This window comes from Punica granatum, chromosome 2, assembly GCF_007655135.1.
Source record: "Punica granatum isolate Tunisia-2019 chromosome 2, ASM765513v2, whole genome shotgun sequence".
NCBI lineage: Eukaryota > Viridiplantae > Streptophyta > Magnoliopsida > Myrtales > Lythraceae > Punica > Punica granatum.
The window spans coordinates 36,276,438-36,296,076 of NC_045128.1; the positions used below are offsets into that span (position 1 = coordinate 36,276,438).

The window sequence follows — 19,639 nt, forward strand, 5'->3', positions numbered from 1 at the left end:
GCCAAAAAAAAATTAATCCGCTGGGATATTCTTGGATAGGAAGTACTGAGAAATCCATGTTTGAGATTTTAAAATCTTATTTTAACTTAATTTTACTTACAACAAAACAAAATAATCCATACAAAGTCAAATGGTGAATCCCATTTATACCACTCTTTTTCAAAATCAAAATAACATAACTCATACAAAATCAAATTGTGAATCCCATACATAACCATTTATACCACTCTTTTTCAAAATCAAAATCTAATTTTAAAATGTTACTTACAAACTAAACGCACCATCAATCATAATAAGATGCCAATGGCAAGCCGGATATGACTCGCCAGGATGTTCACAATCACGGGGAAGAGCTCTTCCATTTTTTTCATATAAGAGGGCCAACAATGGATAGATACACGTTCGATTTACCTCATGAGTCATGTTACAAAGAATTGCTCTGTCCAAGCTTATGACAGGGACCCCCGGCACACACCGACCGGGAAAGAACAATACTTGAAGGTAACGAGAAGGTTACAGGGGTAAGTTACTCTGATGCGTTCCCTTAGCAATTCGGAACCCAAGAAAGCTCAAAGGCCAAAAGGTGGTGTGAACAGGGAACCCGCGGTATATCTGCAAAGCCGCCGGTGGTTCATCGGTATATTCATCTTGGGCAAAGGGTGTTGACAACTTGAATTCCTCTCAACTCAACAATTTTCTGAGTCGATTCTCGGCAGTGCTAGCATATTTGTTCTGGGGCTCCAGAACAAGAGCATGCTTGAAATCTGCGCGTACAATGGAAATATAATGTTAGAGAAGAGTTCGATATTGAAGTTTAATACAGCAAGTATTCACTTCTCGCTATCAGGAATAAAACGCCGTCTCTGTTTCCAGTACCTAAAGGTGCTCACCTTGAAGAGCCTCTTTGTAACAGAGGAGCGACTCTCTAGCTGCTCCACGTCTCAGATATGCCTTCACATTCTGCAAGCGCAAGTTTTTGTACAAGGTTTAGTGTGGAATTAGCGAATGCATATATTGTCAAAAAAGAATCATAAATCTACTGCTAAGACAGCTTGTAAAATCTGAGACTGAGACTGCTCAAATTCATGGCATCGTTTACAGTTGAGAAGTAGAACCTTCTTTTCACCCATTTATCAGCATGTTTTTCCTAGTACCCTTTTCCTCCCCCCCGTTTTCTCCCCCATCTTTCTGGCATAAAATTTGAGGTTTCTCTTTTCAAATACAACAGATTTTTGGTTCCCTAGTTCGACATGCTGTCTAAACCCTATCAACAAACTCTTACAAGAACACTGAAGGAATGCCCAAGGAAAAAAGCAAACTATATTGACAGAGTTACCATACCTTCTTATCCAGTGAGATCGCTCTGCTGCAATCCTCTTCAGCTTGGCGAAAGCTAAACAGAGTAGTCAATTAGAGGAATAAGGATCATTGGCGTGAAAGTACATACTTTTAGATAATGATGAGTCACAGAAGAATCATACCATCCCAATTCCAAGTAGGCAGCAGCTCGGTTGCAGTAGTAAGTTGCATTTGTCTCATTTAACTTAATAGCTTCACTATAATAATTCACCGCCTTATTCCACTGTCTTCCCTTATATGCAGCATTTCCCTGTAATAAGATTCAAAATTTCAAACTTAATAGCAGTTCGAAGGTAATAAGATTCGAAGTTAGCTGGTTTCTTTGCAATTTCGTCTAGCTTCAATGTATAGGGGTATTCTATTGCCCAGCAGTTTTGATTTTGTTATTGGATAGTCATTCATTGTACATTTACGTTTCGTTTCTATTAATCAAATGCTCCACTTATCCAAAAAAAAAAAAGGATTCATATGTCCAAATTTGCAATGGATCTCAGCAAATGGTGCCAAAACCAAATTGTTGCTGATAATGGAGAATAATTTCCATGAACAGCAGAATTGGAGGAAAAAAGTTTTATGCAGGACAATAATAAATCTAAAAGCACATTAAAAAGGGCAAAAATCCCTCCCGACCTTTTCCTTTAATAGTTCAGAAGCATCCATGTCGCCATTTGTATCAGGTAAGGGCAACGAACTTGAAACTATGCTGGCTTGCTCTTGGAGAGATGAATACATATCCGAGACAGTATCAAGAAGAAATTTATCGGCCCCATGAAATGCAATAAATGAAATAGAGATGGGAAAATCATCGTGATTTCCCAATGGAATAGTAGCCTGGAAAATAATTAAAGAATCAAGTCATCCCATGGAAAAAGCTACCAACAAGTGAAGAAAAAAGGTCGCCAAATATCATGAACATTACCTGACAGCACCCAGACAAGCTTGAAATACTTAGTAGCGTAAGTGCTCTGTCATAAAACTCAGCAAATGATCTTTTCTTCATGTTAAGGGCAAGCGGGGGATCCGCAATTGTGGGAATCACTAATATTCCATCTTCCTGGAAGAACAAAAAATAAGGACACCGAATCGTAATAAGCACAATCATCCACAATATAGGCACACACGGAGACAAATAAGAGCTTTATAGTAGCTAACTACTAATTTATATGGGAAAAATTTTCTCCAGATTCTTCTCTTAAAATCGAGACAAAAGTTCATTAAATTCCCGGAACGTCTCTTTAACTAAGAAACTACAATAAATAAAAGGGGGAATAATTAAAGAGATGAGGACCTGCAGTACTGAGAAAGTAAAATAATAATCAACTCATACACACTTTCCACTGGAAATACACCCACAAAAAAAAAAAAAGGTTTCCTATATCAAATAGATCATAACTCGCTACAAAAACTCAGCTTTGTTTTATAAATGTAAATCAAATATGACAACCTTCAAGAATTATGCAGAGGCCAAGAAAAAGGGTCATGCATACCTTCAAGAGATCATGAAGGGCTGCTCGCATCTCACTCCGTATTTTATACAAGGTTTTGATGTTTTCAGTTGAAGTACTGATAGCTGTCTGAACACAAGCAGTAGTATGGGGTCTGAACCTAGGTTTGACTGAATCCACCCAATCTTCATAATTGGTTTTAAATTCACATCTGAAAAGGAGTTGCACTAATTACACGTGATGAAGCCAGAGTATGATTAATATCTACATTAAACAAGAGAGAAAGAAGGAGAGAGAATGACAGATCATCAACATGGTTAGGAAAATGAAGAGACAGGTTCTACTAATATAGCTTGTAATCAATAGCCTGGGTAAGTCTAGCTTTAGTGACTCAAGGTCAGATCTGAGTGTCATTTATTTATATGTGAAAACTTGAGATATACAAACTTATATGCAAGACAAATCAGGAGGATGAAATCAGAGTTTTATATATTATTATAAGTCCACCATTATAAATGAATTGATTCACAGTGAAAAATATGGCCAAGATACATCAAATTTGAGATCACCTTTGTAATGAAAGCATTGCAGAAGACAGAGCTTTCAAAGCTGATATCCCATTCTGATGACTAGTTGATTGTTCTCTAAATCCTTTAAGGCTGGGTACACTTGAAGCAATATGTTGGCCAAAATTAATATGCTTTGGAGGCTGATCTGCGAAATCATTAAGAAGTAGACAGAATCAGTGGAAAATCAGATCAACTAGCTCTCTAAAACTAATCCAAATATCAGCATAGAGCCAAAAAAAAAAAAAGGAAAAAGATAACTTACATCCAGATAATTTCTCAACAGTTTTAGTAACAATATATTTAAACTTTGGCACGGGAACTTTAGAAAGCTGAAAAAGATCATCAGCAAAAAGAATTCTTCTTGTCCTTCTTGGTTCTATTGTTTTCAGCTGGAGGAGGACATGCCCAACTCGACAAAATATTGATGGATCACGGGCAAACCATCCTACAAAAGCTCCTCAAATTTGTGAAATATACCAATAGCACGAAAGGAAGTTTCAAACAATGTAACAAAGAAACTATAAATTACATTCATTTTTTCATATAGGTAATACAAGCCAAAATAAGTACGAAGGTGGATATAGTTGTCTTCTCTGCAATTGTATCACATACCAACAGTATCTAAGCTTGGTGAATTTGGCAAAACCCCAACTGTAGAAACAGCTCCATGTGATGGCCGGTATCCAAGGATACCACAAAATGATGCCGGAATTCTCACACAACCAGTCGTATCAGTCCCTGCCATAATGACTAGACTTTAATACACTTACAACTAAGTAGCTGCACTGTAACTGCAAACCTACAGCAATATAAAGTTTGAGAAGCGAATAGTTTTCGATAGAGCAATCATATCCAGCATATATTTTCAATACAGGCGATCAATAATGCCACGACACATATCCGCTCGATAAAAATGCTATAGATTGAACATTGCACTCCAGATCAGAAAAAAGGAACTTGAAATTAACCATGACCCAGACCATTCGGCAATCAAAACAGAATCAGTCGGGCTAGAGGCCATACCAAGAGCAAAGTCAACTAGCTCAGCTGCAACTGCAACAGCTGAACCACTAGAAGAACCCCCAGGGATATGCGAAGGCATCTTCGGGTTTACAGGGGTTCCATACTCAGTATTCTCTCCAGTCATCCTGAAATAACAACACAATTACTAAAATCACGCGAACTGATTTTTTAACACGATTAACACTAAGCTAAGGAAACACATTCACACAGATAATAAAGTGAAGTCCGACCCGAAAGCCAATTCGTCCATGACAGTCTTGCCAACGCACTTGGCGCCATTCTTCAAGAGTGCTGTCACCACAACTGCCGTCTTCCCAGCTGCCTCATGCGTTTCAGCCCACCCAGAACTCCCAAACCCGGCCACATATCCCTTCACATCAAATCTGCAAGAAATTGTCTACCCTGTATTAACAAACCAAAACCACAAATAGCCTCACCCAAAAAAAAAAGGAAAAAAGGGACTCTCCTCACTCCATCTCACATTCACATAGCAAAAGCTTACGACTTTGATCAAATCAATGGTCCCAACTACCAATACCGAGCTAAGCTACAGAAATGGAGAAGTTAAGCAAGAGAGAAACGGCACTGACATGTCTTTGATGGCGAAACTCAGACCGGCGAGGGGCTGTTTAAGAGCGGGGGGAGGCGGCTGCGGGAAGGGAAGCAGCTCGAACTTCTCCACAAAAGCCCCGAAGTCCTCTCTGATAGCATTCGCTCTCCGCTTCCCTTTCCTCCTCCTCCGGTGAGTCTCCGCGAGGATCACGATCCCCGCAACTGTTAGCCCGATGACCACCCAGGCCTTCGGGTTCGACATGCTAGCTTTCACGGCCTGTACCGGCTTCGACATGATCGCGCCAATATCGGCCCTCAATCAATCGATGTTTCGCAGACAGAGAGAGAGAGAGAGAGAGAGAGAGAGAGAGAGGGGGGGGGTGAGGGGAAGAGAGAGAGGGAGGGCTTTAGGAGGGTTTTGGAACGATCGACTAGGGGAAACGAAGAACGATGCTGATGACACAGGGCGAGTAGGTAGATTTACTGTACTCGCACTTAGGGGTGGCAATTCGTGTCGTGTCGTGTTTATACGTGTCGTGTTTCGTGTTATCAAAGTCATAACCCGTACACGACACGATTATTAAACGGGTTAGGTTTTGGAAACCCATACACGACACGTTTATATCCGTGTCAACCCGTTTAGACACGTTTAAACCCGTTTATCGAAACGTGTCATAATAGGTACACGTATATACGACTCGATTATAAACGTTATCAGGACACGTTAACACAACTTGTTTATCCGATCAACTCAGTTACCCAGATACATTAACAAGACATGTTTATCCGATTAACTCGTTTATCCGAACACGTTAACATGGCATGTTTACACGTTAACACGACATGTGTTGGATTGGATGAAAGAAAGGAAAATAAATTAGGTTAGGGACTTAGGAAGTTAGGATTACATGAGGATATTTTGGTAAATCCAAATACATAAACGAACGGGTTACATGATTATAGTAACACGATTAAACATGTTTAAATAAACAGGTTTAATCGTGTATAATCGGGTTACACAGGTTCAACCCGATAAGACACGCTTATTAATCGTGTTTAAACGGGTTGGACCTGTTTAGACCGATTATCAAAAATATCCAACCCAAACCCGTTTAACTTCGTGTCGTATCCGTGTCGTGTTATCGTGTCGTGTGAAATATTACCAGCCTTACTCGCACTGGCGCTATAGCCGCCAAATATTCTTTTCAGTCTGTACAATTAGTACGATGGGAAGGATTCCGTGCCATCAATTTTTTTCCTTCTACTGATAGATTAATTCGATGGATCCATTAGTCGAACCGTCTTTCATGCATAGTGAGTAATGTATCTATATGAATATCTTTCAGGAGATGAATGATCTTTTATGTCTCCCGAGCTGCATTGACGACCTAATAGTAGTCGATACAAGGGCCAAGGACAGCCCGAGTAGAGAAAACTTTCACATTTTTGTCGAAAAGTTGGCTCGATGAAAGCTAAAATTCAACTCGATCATCCAAAGATTCCTACTCAAAACGCACAAGCTTGAGATATCTCAAGTAGTTACTGATTTCCACCTCGTTCAGCTCGATCTCAAGGTCACTCCAGCAATAAACGGTACTCCAGCCCAAAAAGTTCGAGCTCCAACTTTGCTTGTTTCTATCTAGAGCTATGCGATACATTCTTCTAATGCAATTGAAGCATACATATTGTCATTTTTCTTTTTCTTTTCTTTTCTTTTTTTAATAAGTCAGCAAACACAATGTCAATTGTCACTAATGCTTGACAGCACAAAATTACTCGAGTCAATTAAGTTAATTCGAGATCCATTGCATATCACCAGGATCAACCTGTTCAAACGAACAATATTCACCCGACAGTATCTATCTCATACCTGTTCAGGCTACTCAAAGACAATTTACTATACCGGTGAAATGGTAAGAACATATACGAACAGATATTTGTTTATATATGTGTAAGTGCATTCTAATTAATAAGACACCCTACACTGCTGCAGCAAACCACTGGCAGAATTTATGTACAGGTGAGGTGAAGGTAATTAAATTAGAAATTTCATCTCTTTTTGCGAGTCAAATGCTCCTCATTCAAATGTCATGGACATGAGAGCATCGTCATCCAACAGAGAGTCGATGTCGACCATGTCATCTTCCCCTTCGACTGCTTCCTTGGTGCTGTTCAGAACCATCTCACATCCCTACAGAACCAAAGTAATCACGTAATCATGATGGATTCTACACCAACCAATTGACAATTGTTGCAACTGATCTGAAGTAGAGGAATCTCCTGACTTAACAGTATCAACGAGAAAAACCTAAAAGAAATAGAGGAATCTTCTAAAAGTATCGGCAGCAACGAAAGAACTATCTATCATTTCTGAGCCAAATGGATATGGCTGTAAAAGTTGTCCTCAAGTGCTAAAAGAGACGTTTCAGGTGCCATCCCGTCTCTTCCAATCTCGGTCTCAAGATTTGAGATAATAATTATTATATTAGGGGGGAAGGAGGGGGGGACTGCCAATCAAGCAATGCAAGATACTAACTCTGGGGAAAAGAGAAGAAAGAGGAAGGTTACCTTCTTTTCACGGAAACCTTCGCAAACAGTCAGTATCCTGCGGTACTGAGCCCTAGCCTCAGGATATTGAACCATAGACTTAACCCTAGTAAGAGCCTTTTGCAACCGCTCCTCAGTCTGCTTACGTCCTTCCTTGAGAAAGTCGTAATCGTCCTCTTTCTGGGGCACGACCTGTTGAATCGGATCCTTACTGACGGTCTCAGACTTATATCCCCGCAAGCCACTGCCTTTGCGCCTCCACCTTAATATAATCTTCTCAAGGATCCCTACGGACCAGATGATGGTTCTATACTGTTTCCTCACCTGATGTCCTCTCCATTGAGCCTTCACAAAATAAATTTACTCGTCAGCATTCATAAGCAGCATCATGAAAAGCTTATTCTTCTCATGCTTTTTTTTTTTTTTGGGCCAGATTCTTCACATGGTAGAAAAGGTGACTCTTGGATGACAAGAAATTTAAGGAGATGAAATACCAAATAAGGGAAAGAGAAAGCTATTCCAAGTAAACAACAAACACGATCAGTTGTTTTCACCCTAGGTCTGAAACCTGAGAATTATAAAGGACCAAAACCCTTTTTTTTTAACTTAATTCATTAAGAGAAATTACACTCCTAATCTCTCAGTCCCTCCCTCCTCACCTCACCTGACCCATATGCACTTACATACACAAATCTAATTTGGAACAGAATGGTACTAATAACTTAATCCCAAGAATCGTAGGGGACAGTAACGAGATACCTGGATTTTAACAATTCTTTGCCGAATGATTAGGAACTCTTTTCTCTTCTTCCAACCCCGGAACTTCTTCTGTATTTGTATTGCGGCAGTATGAGCAAGCCCATTACTCGCCAAAGCCCTGCGGTTCCTAGCAGCTGTAAGAGAAAGAGCTTGTTCATCTAATTCAGACTCATCAACACCAAACTCCAGCTGTTTCCTCTGGAAAGACTGTATCCTGAACATCTGATGTATACGATCAGCGGCTTGCGTCGCATTACAGACAGCTGTCAAGGAGTCCTTCAGTGAGAGGGCCTCTGGCACATCACCATGACTGAAAGGAGTCGCTGACCGCTCGGAGAGAGTGTGGAAAGCCTTTGGTCCAGTAACTTCTGAGGCAGCATCTTCATTCGGTTCGGTCACTGTGAGTTCCTTGAGATAGCTGGTCAAAGAAGACTCTGCAAGAAAGCCTGAAATTCCTTTGTGCCCATTGACTGAAGCAAGGTCAGCAGGCGTTCGGCCCAAGGGAAATTCTGGGGATGGGTCTGAAAGAACACCAGGAGAAGCGCCATGGGAGACAAGAGCAGCAACTGTCTGCTCCCTGCATAAACAAGATAAGGCTCAATGTTAAAATTAACAAATGGTTTGCTTATTTTTAAGGCTACGTATTCAATAAGAAACCAATACAAAAACAATGAACAGAAATAATAACATATTTAAAAGCCTGAAACTTCCAATAGCAAAAGTGCAAGAGAGGCATATCGTAAAAACTTGAAACATATAAATTGATGACTCAGAGTCTGTCTTCCCAATAAATTGCTATTGAAGCTAAAAAGCATGCCTCACTTGGACATGAAATGGAATAGACTACATGATGCATTATACGATTATGAACTATAAAAAGATGAAATGCTCAGCAATAGCATAAAATCATAGAACAATAGCAGCAATGGGCAATAACAAGCTCTCCCGACAAAATATCCGGATAAGGTGCGTGTGCATAAGGGAGGGGAAAAGAAGAGAGAGAGCTGGAGGATCCTTGCCTGCCACAGAATGCAGCCCAATGAAGTGCTGTCCATCCATTAGCATCACGGAAATTGATACTAACTCCAGCAGCTAAAATTGGTCTAATGGCCCAATCATAACCAAGAGCAACAGCTAAATGTAGTACACCTTGCCCTTGTTCATCTAATAGACAAGGTCCCTTACCACCTTCAACAACTTTATGAAGGAGCCATGAGTACAGCTTCTCTTTTGTAATTGTCTGAAGAGCCCGTTCCTTCGTCTGGCTCTGAAAGGAACTCTCAGATGCAGCCTCTAACACCTGCACGTTCTCATCTTCCTCCTTCAATGCTATGATCTTGTTAATAATTTTCCGTTTCTCCATAAGGCCCTCATAAGAAATGTCCAGATTTCTGATAGAACTCAATGACAAGAGCTTCTCTAGTTGCGTATGAAAGTGTATCTCATTCATGTAAAAACTGTACACATCTCTCACATCCACATTCGCAGAGCCTGCTCGATAATCAAATTCACGAACTTCACTACAAGCCAACCTATTGGAACACGTAACATAAAAAGGGACTTGTCCAACACTGTGGCTTGGAGCTAGGCAAGAAAGAAGCCCATCGCCTAAAACTCGTGTTGGAACCTCCACTTCCCCAAACATACATGACCAGTTACACTGTGCCACCTCTCTTTGATTCTTCAAGAATGCTCCTACGATCAGTACCTGTTTTGCAGAAATTAAGATAACTGCATGTTAGATATGAGAAAACAAACCAATCAACTATATATGCGCGCATGAATAAACACAAAAAAACATACAGAAAAGGTGCTCTGCTTTTGCGACAATCATTGGAAAAGTTGATCAATTTAGTATTCTACCATATTGAAAATCTCACCAATAAATCAAATAGGTAACCGCAGAATTCAGTTAATTTTTACTGTATCCATGAAACTCCCATCATGCTCAACCAAATATAGATTATGCTAAACACCTAACATGTATCAGTATTTTGCAGAATCAAGAAAATAGCATGAAAGAACAGTTCAAAAAACTGTTGTAGTGAAATCATGATTTCCTTGACCAAGGATTCTAACCTCAATTTTAGAGTCAGTGTAAGCCCACTTGGGAGAAAAGTCAGCAATGCTGAAAAGCTGGTCCTGGGAAATGGAGGGGCTCAATGAGGATTCATCAACCGCATTTTCACATTCGACAGTGCTCCAGGATAACCCTGATGAAGACTGCATCTGCAAACTTTCGACTTCTCCCAGTTCTTTAGAAACCCACCTAGAGAAGCTGTCTACTTTCTTCAGGCTCTCTTCTCCATCTTTTAGTAGCCGTCTCGCAGCAAAAGAATAGTTGGCATCTCCATCTGTAGGAACATCTCTCCCTGAATTCGAGTTCAATATATCGGGATTTTCAGTGTTTGAAAAGTTACCCAATCCGTGCTGCTCCCATTGCTGGTTAGGTTGACAATAAACTGACTCTGGCTGCTCAAACCCTATTTGAGAATCCATATCATGTTTTATTTGCTCAAGTAACCTAGAGTGTGGTTCATAAGCCAAGTCCAACTCCAATGGATGGTCCACGGACCATCCAGATGTGTGAAGAGAATTGCCTTCACCATTGTTCTGGATAAAACCACTAGTTTAGTACACCAATCTAATCGAACAACTAAAGACAAAAAGCTTTCTGAACAGTCACGCGCCCTCAATGAATTTAATAGCAGAAAAGACCGAATCCATATAAGCAAATCGGAACTATTAAAGTACCTGCCAATTTGGCTGGAATTGTGCAGAGGAAACAAACGTTTGTTTAATGGAAGTATCTCCTCCTAAAAGGTCACTTAAGATCGAATTTTCTTGCACAAGGACTCCTGAGGTTGCTGCTTGGCTAGAGGATGTTGATGCATTAGAAGGTAGGCCATCAGATCCTGCCAAGGATTGTCTCAGAATATCTTCCCATGATGCCAAACCAAGTGACTTCTGAATTGAAATGCCACCAACACTACTTCTTGGTCCATTAATGTCCACACTTGAATTAAATTGTACACCAGGATTTGTGCGCTGGTCTTCAAGATTGCCTGGTTAATATTAAATCACATCATCAGGTACAGTGCCATACACGACATGCATAACGAATTAAAGTATGCAGAAAATAAGCTGAATCAATAATAAATTAAAGAATGTGATGACAAACGATTACCTGGAGGAGAATATGAGAGATGGTTATTCAAAGCTGCAGCATCCACCTTATCAATCCCAGGAGCTCTCTGCTGGTGCATTGACTCAATCAAATGGAAACCAGAACTCATTTGACGGATGTCTCCTGCATGAAGTCGCCCAAAATGACGAAGCATGCACTAAATGATGCTCAGAAGATTACTCATTTGAATGACAGGAATTAATACCAGAATCAGCATCTTCACATAATTGCGTCAGAGTACTGGTAGGGCTTGTGGAGTCAGTGTTTCCTGATGGTGTTGCACTGTGGTTTGCAGTAAAGCTGAAGGACAACGGACTGCCCTGATTTAAACTGGAGACATCATCATGCTCCCTGATGCTATCAACATTTGCTCTATTTCCCTGATGTGAAAGGGAAACAGAAATAGAGAATTAAGTTAGCATATCATCCTAAAAGCACAACACAAATCTCAATGCAGCACTCCGTGGAAAATCTTCATCTACCCCAATACCTTAAGAGAAGCAAAATATCATCTGAAAAGCACATAAGCGAGAAAGAGAGAAAATGCATCCTTCAAACATGCACTTGTAGAAGCTAGAGATAGGAAAACAAGAGTAAGCTAGCATGTAAAAGAGACAAAAACCAACAAAGATTGGGCACAGATCCTTGATATACTAACTAACATGCTGTAAGAGGTGATTTACATTTTACCCAACTTTCAAAAATGACATGACTCTGAGGGAAGCTGATGACCTCATTTATGAAGCTTCAACCAAACCAAGATAAGGCTACCCAAAATATCCCATATTTGAGTACACTTTAAAAAACTTCACTGATGTTAAAGGTACGATCAGGTCAAACACATGCAAACTCAAGAACCATTAAAATCCAATTGGCAGCTCCTCGGAATAACATGCAGCAGGGCTTCCAATCTCTCATCGGGAATCCTTCGACTCCTATGAGTCCGTGAAAACTCGAAACCCACAGCACGAGAGGAAGACAATGAACAATACCAAGTCCAACATAGTCAACCCCCACCCCATCCCCCCCCCCCCCCCCCCCCCCCCAAAAAAAAAAACCCCCACAAAGGAAAGGAAAAAAAAATAAAAAGGGAAGAAGAATTAAAGTGGGAATTGAGGATGAAAAATGCAGAGAATACCTTAACTTCCAAGTAGTGGACGAAAACAATGTGCTGATCCCTGCAATTCATCACAAATTAATATAAACTGATAAAACGTAATAAAGACTTAGAATGATATGCATCGTCATATGCTACATCATAAGTGCATTATGGAAGTTAATAGTGAAAAGAATCAGCCAATTAAGTATGAAATGTCTAACATAATTCATTTAGAATGCCTATCAAATTTAGGAAATAGGCCTTGATGGAGTAAGCTTCCATCTAAGGGCATAAGCCACGCTCTAGAATATGTTCAGTCAATAAACTTTTCTGGGGATGGCTCGTGCTGAATAATATATATGATCCATGGACCAAAAAATCATGAGTTTTAGGATGGCATTTATATTACTTTTAAAATCTTTCCCGTGATGGTTTCTGGATAATTTTTGGGATAATTACCTTATCAACAAAAAGAATAACCAACTGTTAAAGCAAGCAAAGAAAAGCTAAATTAGTAGACAGGAAATATCAGAGAAAACTTACTGTTCAAGCATCCAATAACTACGTCTTTGAAAATTCTCATTGTCTTCACCATGAGCATAGTAGCAGTGCAGCACATCAACACTTCCAACCTAAAAGTGCTTGAAACATTCACCTATGAGACTGTGATTAAATTGCATGAATGCTGCAACTAGCTTTTCCATTATATAGCAAATAGAAATCATGGTCTTGAAGTATGACATGCAAACTCGTGCTTAGCACAAGACTTGTTGCAGAGATTCTGAGATGCTATGAACTGCACAAAGCAAACTGGAACCTATTTACATACCTTTAGCTTCTCATGTGCTTCCTTCACAGTTTTGCCATCTTTTTTCTTCCTCCAATTATGCCCATCTTTCCTAAAGTATCTCAGAACCTTCCGGTCAAACAGAAATAGGGAACCACCTGAAATGGAAAATAATTGATCAAACTAGGATCCTGTACCAATTGTTTTAGCAGAAAAGAAATCAACAAATATCTTATGTGGCATAATAATGCATCCCATTTAAATGCAAACTGGAAGATAAGAATAAAACTCATTCCTGAACCATCAAGTTCTTCTAAATGCAAACTGGAAGATAGATATCATAAATCTTCAAGTTCTTATATTCCTAAACCTTAATACCTCCTTCAGTACACTTGATTACTTCACTAGCTTGCAAAAGGTCATTCAAGTAGCTTTGCAAATAGACATAAATTATATAAATGTAAATAATTTGGTCTTACTTTCACTGGCATAAGATATTAAGGAAAATAAATAAGATTACAAAAGATATTATCCTCTGAGGTTGCAGATTTCAAATTACTTGCTAATGCCTGCTTTGCTTTCTAGTAAAAATGCAAAACCAAGATCCCTATATAAGAAGCCGACTACATTATATTTCAAACAAATCTTGGTCTAACCCAGGAAGATTGCTCATTCAGCGCTGGCGATAAAAACTATGTAATTCAAGAAAGTTTTCATGTTGTGTATCATAATCAGAGCTCAAAAGTTGTTTAAACAAACAACAAAGACAAATTATATATGAGCAATTGACAAAAGAAGAAAATTCGTTGGCAAAGGATCCATTTATCCTACTTGGTGGCCTATTTGGGGGTTCGGACGAGATCTGAAATTTCTGATAATTGCGAAGAATTTCACAGATTTCAGCAGGCCGAAGCCACCGATGTTGGGCTTCCAGTTGTAGTTGCTCAATATCTGTTAAGAAATAAAAAGAATAACAGGTAGTGTCAGCATTCTGAGATAATGCAAAGAAAGTGCAATATGCATTTGGTTGACTAGAAACAGAACAGTATAAATTCAACTAGTGAATTCATTGCGTCGTATCAACGAGAAATTTTTTTATTCTTTTCTGTATGAACTCTACCTTCTATGGATAAGAACAAAGAGTTAAAGAATGAAGTTCCATCAAAGAAGCAAACAAACCCAAAAATTTAAGACCTTCTCAACTTAATTATTGACAGAAAAAAGTAGAAAACAATGATGAGTGGTCAAAGTATGCACCCCAAGAGATAGTATGTAAGAAAAGCAGAATCTCTACTATTTTCCTTGTGAAATTGGACTAAGAAATCCCTCTTGCTCTATACCCCATCCATGTGCCCTAGAGGAAGGAGTTTGGGGATATTGAGGCAATTTCTTGTCATTATTGTGTTACTTGTGTATGCTAAGAGACTTGAGCAATTTGCATATCACTCCTTTCTTCAACCTCTTTTAGACACACATAACATATGGTGGCAAGTACATGATGGCTTCTGTCCGCCAAACTTTATTAGATCTTTCGTCTAGAATGGCCATCAAACCAAACAGAGTGCCCAGACAATAGTTAGCTTTCTAATGGCTCGAGCCCTGATCCAGTGGGACATATGTCCCACAGAAGCACTCAGTCATTCGCTTCACTTCAATATGCGATCATCAAACAACAGAGTAATTGTAAAGGCAAGTCTGTCCCATTCAGCTGAGAGCAGCTGAAACCACCCGGATTTACCCATCAAGAGCCCAGCTCTACTTCTATACCCAAAAGTGCAGCAGACCTAAAACTGACCGTTAAGTAACTCCAAACTACTCTCAGCTCTCAGATCCACATGAGCAAAGGACTTTAACTTTTCATATATTCATATTCATACAACCATGCAAGCATGCACACATGAAGAAGCATATGCGAACTGAATATACGACTCCTTCTCACTCTTCGAGTAATCCGATATCCACCCGTCCCATGAAAAGCTACTCAAAATCACTCAAAGACCGCCCGCTGGAGCAGCCCCACACTTCCAATCGGGCAAGGAGACGAATCATTCAGCTCACAAAGCATAAAGCCTGCGAGAGAGAGGGGGGGGGGGGGGGGGGGGGGACAGAGAGCTGACCTAATTGAGGACTGAGACCGTACGATCCCCGCAGCGCCATTGGAGAGCAGCTGAAGGCGAATCCCGCCAGAAAGAGACGGCAAACCGATCAGACTGGGCCAATTCGAACGGTCAAACACGCCGAGCCTCGCCTTCGATCTTCTTCGATATAGAGAGAGAAAGAGAGGAAGAGAGTTCGAATCGAATGTGAAAACGGAAGGCGAAAAGAAACAGAGAGTCTGATTTCAGTGCTCTGATTTTTCTTCGTTATTTCTGGCGATTGAAAAGTCGTCGTGAAGAAGTGAGAAGTGGGAACCCAGTTGGGCCAATGGAGGATTGACACGTGTCCACGGTGCTGTACAAAACTATATACAATACTATTTCTCACATCCTGCCTGCACCGCATCGTCCGGCTGCTCTTTTGTCATCGCCTTGCATTTATTCTATCCTGGGCCGAACTCTTGACAGATCATTTGGGCCGAAAGAAGGCCCATGGGCTTTAACTTGGACGAGTTGATTCTTCCAGTTTGTCCACATTAGCCCAAGCCCACGTCAGTGTAATGCGACGTCGGTAACATGGGCCTAGTAGGATTACCTCGGGACAACCAGACCCGACGCTATGATGTCATCGCAGCCGTCACCTTCTATATAAGCTTACTAGGGAAACTGACCAGCACATTGCAGCGAATTTAAGTGATCTACTAAAGTTTAAGATATGGGCCTTAATAATATCTCGGTATAGTTTGGGATTTAATGTGCAGATACCATAAGGTAATTTTTTATTTGATGATGAGCAGAATGATAAATTACAATAACCTCATGCACTCAGATGCAATTTAGGGGTTATGGTTCATGAACCGTACGTTATAAATAGACGCTCTTTTGAGGCCCCATTACTTAGATAGAGAAACAGCCCACGTCTTGAAGTATAGACTTGAAAGATCACATTACCTGTCTCTTGCTCGCCCCTGGTTTCCGTAATTAATTAAGGTACGCTTCCGATTAATTAATTGATTCGACGTTATCGGCATGTGAGATCTTGGTATTTCAGTAAATTCAATTTTCTAACACTTATAACTTTCCTTTTCTTTTTCTAATTTTATCTATCTAAGAAGATGCGTTTTAACTGGATTGAGATATTGCATAGACCTATTTTGTCTACATATTTATTGATAATTGTTTTTAGTAGACATTTATGAAACAAAATATTAAGTTCTTATTCAAGATAAACCACCATCAAAGTCTTTTACAGAACAAGGCACTTCCACTCCCAAAGCATCTGATAAAAAATACAAAATTAATTTCTATAATTTTAGAATTTTTTTTCCCTGAATTCCTCATTTTACATAAAATCCAATTAATTATGTGTGTATATATATATATATATTAAGATCAATATTTACATTTCTAAGCAATGAGGATAATTTTTTATAGTTCAATATTTTTATCTTTAAATTTCTTTATAATCGTCCGTGCAGCACATGGGTCTTCATCTAATTAATTTGAAAAGAATCAAAGCTTGAGTTTACAATTAGATGGCAGTAAAATTCAAACATGTTATGATTTCTTTGTTTTTTTTTTCGCGATTAGCCACTTTCAGTTTTTTTTTTACGTATTTTTAGTTATGTCATACTTATATCACATCATACTCAATCTATAAATTATTAAAAAAATATAATATTGAATTTATGGAAATAGACTTTTTATTCAAATATTATATAGAAATTAATTAGTAAATCATCAATTAATAAACAATAATAAATAAAATAACTTTATTAGGGATTTACCTTAATATGATTCTCACAAATATTATGATTTATTAAAAAAAATTTGTTGGATTATGTTAATTTATAATTTGTTAGTGTTTATTTAGGTTAAATCAATTTATTTCAATACATATTAATTATATTCATTGAGAAACTGTATTACATTTTAGTATATTTGTGATATCATTGTTAGCATTTTTTTATATATATTACATTGTAGTAATGACTCCTTTATCTTAGAAACATAAAAGATGGTTAGTTATGTGGACAAAGAATTATACAAATTAAATTTTAAAAATTAAAACTATTTCAATAAAAATGTCTCCAAGGATATCGTTATTCTTTGTATGTTCATCAGCCAAAGTTTCACTCCTAATTTCCATCATAGAGACAATGGAAGACCAACAATAGATGTAAGAGAAATTATGAGAATTAGAATAAGATGAGTCGAATTTGAAAATCAATATGCAAAAGATTAAGATAATTAATATAAAAAATTAGAAGAGATATTCTAATTGGATCACTAGACAACTAAAAGACCTCGTTTAGGGTGTGTTTGGATTTTAAAATTTTTTTAACTCAACTCAATTCAACTCCACTTATCTTCAATTTAAAACACAATTATTATTTAATCATTACTTTATCTCAACTATTCATTATTTTTTTCACACTTTTTCTTATAATTCAACGACACAATCATTACTTAATTATTACTTTATCTCAATTATTTATTACTATTTCACACTTTTTCTCATAATTAAAAAACACAATCATTACAAACCAATTAAAATAAAAACTCAACTCAACTCAATTCTAAATCCAAACACATTAACTTTTCATTATTAAAAAAAAACTCTCCTTTAACTTATAGATTGTGGCATTCACTAATTTGAGTATCGGAAAGCGAGATATATATTGCCCTGTTTGGATTCCCAATAAAAAAATTTTAACTTTAACTTTAACTTTAACTTAATACACTACACAACAAAAACACACATTTTCCAAGTCAAAAATTTTAACTTTAACTTTAACTCAACACACTACACAACAAAAACACACGTTTCCCAAGTCAAATTTATAATCACATCTCATTTGTCATTTTCCACAATCAAAATCAAAATTACTTTAACTCTGAAACCAAACGCACCATATAAAATCTCTCATCGAATTCCCTTGCATTTGCAAGTTGACTTGCCAAAGCGCACGTGATGCTTATTACTGAGGCATCGAGACCTGTTGTTCTCATCAAGCTCATTGGGGGGAAAGATGAGTCTAAAATTCAAGAATGAATAGGTAATCCTTTCACAGCCAGAAGGAAATGAAAATTTTTTATCTTCATCACATAAATATTACTCATCCATGTTCTGGACCCCATCGTCTGATGAACAATTCGAACTTTCTTTCTTTTCGATGGTAATCGGGCTGAAGCCAACAAAATTAAACAATATAAAGTCAGGGTATGAAAACTATGTCTCCTAATAAGAAATGTCGTAGCTTGTTAGGAACAGAACTAAGAAAAGAAGCACCCAAATGAGTAGTTAGCATAGCCTCCCAATAATTATGATGCATCACCTTGCAAGTCCACGGAAAAGAGTACAAAAAATGTCCTATGAGCAATTTCTCCATACCACCTCATAATCAATCTCAGCCTCAACCATCCTAAAACTAAAAAGCTAGCCAATATGGTGACCCGACTGAACTCTACACGGTTCAATAACAATAAAAGACGCAATTCCAACATTACAAACGAATACACAGATCCAATTATTACCACAAAACAATAATTGAGTTCTATTTTTATATCGAAAATTTTCCAATGTCCACTAGAAATTTCTAGTGAGAATTGTACATTTTTTGTTCTGTGTGAACCTTGATATCCGAAAACTCAATGGGCATCGACTAATTCAATCGAGCTATGTCGGCCCATTAAGGAGTAAATCTCTCACAGCGTGGATTTTTTCATTCACAAAACTCGAACTTAATACCTTATTTAAGGAGAACAAATACCGAACCGCTTGAATCAATTCATGTCAATAGAATTGTGCATGCTTTTATAAGTTGTAATCAAACGTAATTAGTGAATGATTGAAAATCCAATCATAATCTCCACTTTAATTGATTAATATTAATTGACTCATTCAGTTTGGGTCATAAAAGATATGGTTATAAAAGATCCGAAAAATCAAATCAAAAGGAGATAATGAAAAAAAGAGGCGGCGGCGGCAGCTGATTGGAAGCTGCTGGAAGGACGGAGATATGTGAGAGCATGTGTCATGCACGCGCGATACGCGTCCCGTAAAAGACCCGACACGTCAACAGCTCACGCGGTTGCCCGTTTTCCGGTGTTCCCGGAGCCAGTGTTGCTCCTCCTGACCAACCGTCCAATCAGAAGATTGAATAGTCAACAACCCGACTCAAGGGTCCACATGACGTTCCTGATATTTCCGTGC

At 38.4% G+C, this 19,639-nt stretch overlaps 2 protein-coding genes across 3 annotated transcripts; both read right to left on the reverse strand.

The window, feature by feature from the left end:
* Positions 1-207: 207 nt before the first annotated feature.
* LOC116198199 (outer envelope protein 64, mitochondrial) lies at positions 208-5,392 on the reverse strand. Of its 2 annotated transcripts, none has more exons than XM_031528552.1 (13): positions 4,987-5,389; positions 4,627-4,779; positions 4,397-4,521; positions 3,986-4,111; positions 3,636-3,818; positions 3,374-3,518; positions 2,847-3,015; positions 2,279-2,413; positions 1,990-2,190; positions 1,482-1,609; positions 1,342-1,393; positions 891-960; positions 208-764 (listed from the first exon to the last, which is right to left on the reverse strand). In XM_031528552.1, exons 1-13 carry the CDS (start codon positions 5,241-5,243, stop codon positions 682-684), a joined length of 1,827 nt encoding a protein of 608 aa, XP_031384412.1. In that variant the 5' UTR covers positions 5,244-5,389; the 3' UTR covers positions 208-681. The 2 variants fall into 2 exon arrangements, with proteins under 2 accessions (XP_031384412.1, XP_031384413.1); XM_031528553.1 differs by having other exon boundaries at positions 624-764; positions 877-960; positions 4,987-5,392.
* Positions 5,393-6,733: 1,341 nt separating this feature from the next.
* Positions 6,734-15,679, reverse strand: LOC116195378 (calmodulin-binding transcription activator 2-like). The gene is made up of 13 exons (XM_031524526.1): positions 15,445-15,679; positions 14,159-14,278; positions 13,370-13,485; positions 13,084-13,172; positions 12,580-12,619; positions 11,647-11,821; positions 11,442-11,564; positions 11,009-11,319; positions 10,334-10,867; positions 9,274-9,962; positions 8,255-8,831; positions 7,517-7,840; positions 6,734-7,139 (listed from the first exon to the last, which is right to left on the reverse strand). The coding sequence occupies exons 1-13, from the start codon at positions 15,482-15,484 to the stop codon at positions 7,026-7,028; spliced, it is 3,252 nt and encodes a 1,083-aa protein (XP_031380386.1). The 5' UTR covers positions 15,485-15,679; the 3' UTR covers positions 6,734-7,025.
* Between the last annotated feature and the right edge of the window lie 3,960 nt (positions 15,680-19,639).

What these genes read in the sequence shown, in the direction of transcription:
- LOC116195378 (XM_031524526.1), bottom strand. Translation starts at nt 15,484, where the DNA reads ATGGCGCTGCGGGGATCGTACGGTCTCAGTCCTCAATTAG. An exon ending in CGGTCTCAGTCCTCAATTAG is followed by an intron (nt 14,279 to 15,444) that starts GTCAGCTCTCTG and finishes ATTTCTTAACAG; the next exon opens with ATATTGAGCAACTACAACTG. An exon ending in ATGTGAAGATGCTGATTCTG is followed by an intron (nt 11,565 to 11,646) that starts GTATTAATTCCT and finishes GACTTCATGCAG; the next exon opens with GAGACATCCGTCAAATGAGT.
- LOC116198199 (XM_031528552.1), bottom strand. Translation starts at nt 5,243, where the DNA reads ATGTCGAAGCCGGTACAGGCCGTGAAAGCTAGCATGTCGAACCCGAAG. An exon ending in ACCAAGCTTAGATACTGTTG is followed by an intron (nt 3,819 to 3,985) that starts GTATGTGATACA and finishes GAGCTTTTGTAG; the next exon opens with GATGGTTTGCCCGTGATCCA. An exon ending in GCTTGTCTGGGTGCTGTCAG is followed by an intron (nt 2,191 to 2,278) that starts GTAATGTTCATG and finishes ATTATTTTCCAG; the next exon opens with GCTACTATTCCATTGGGAAA.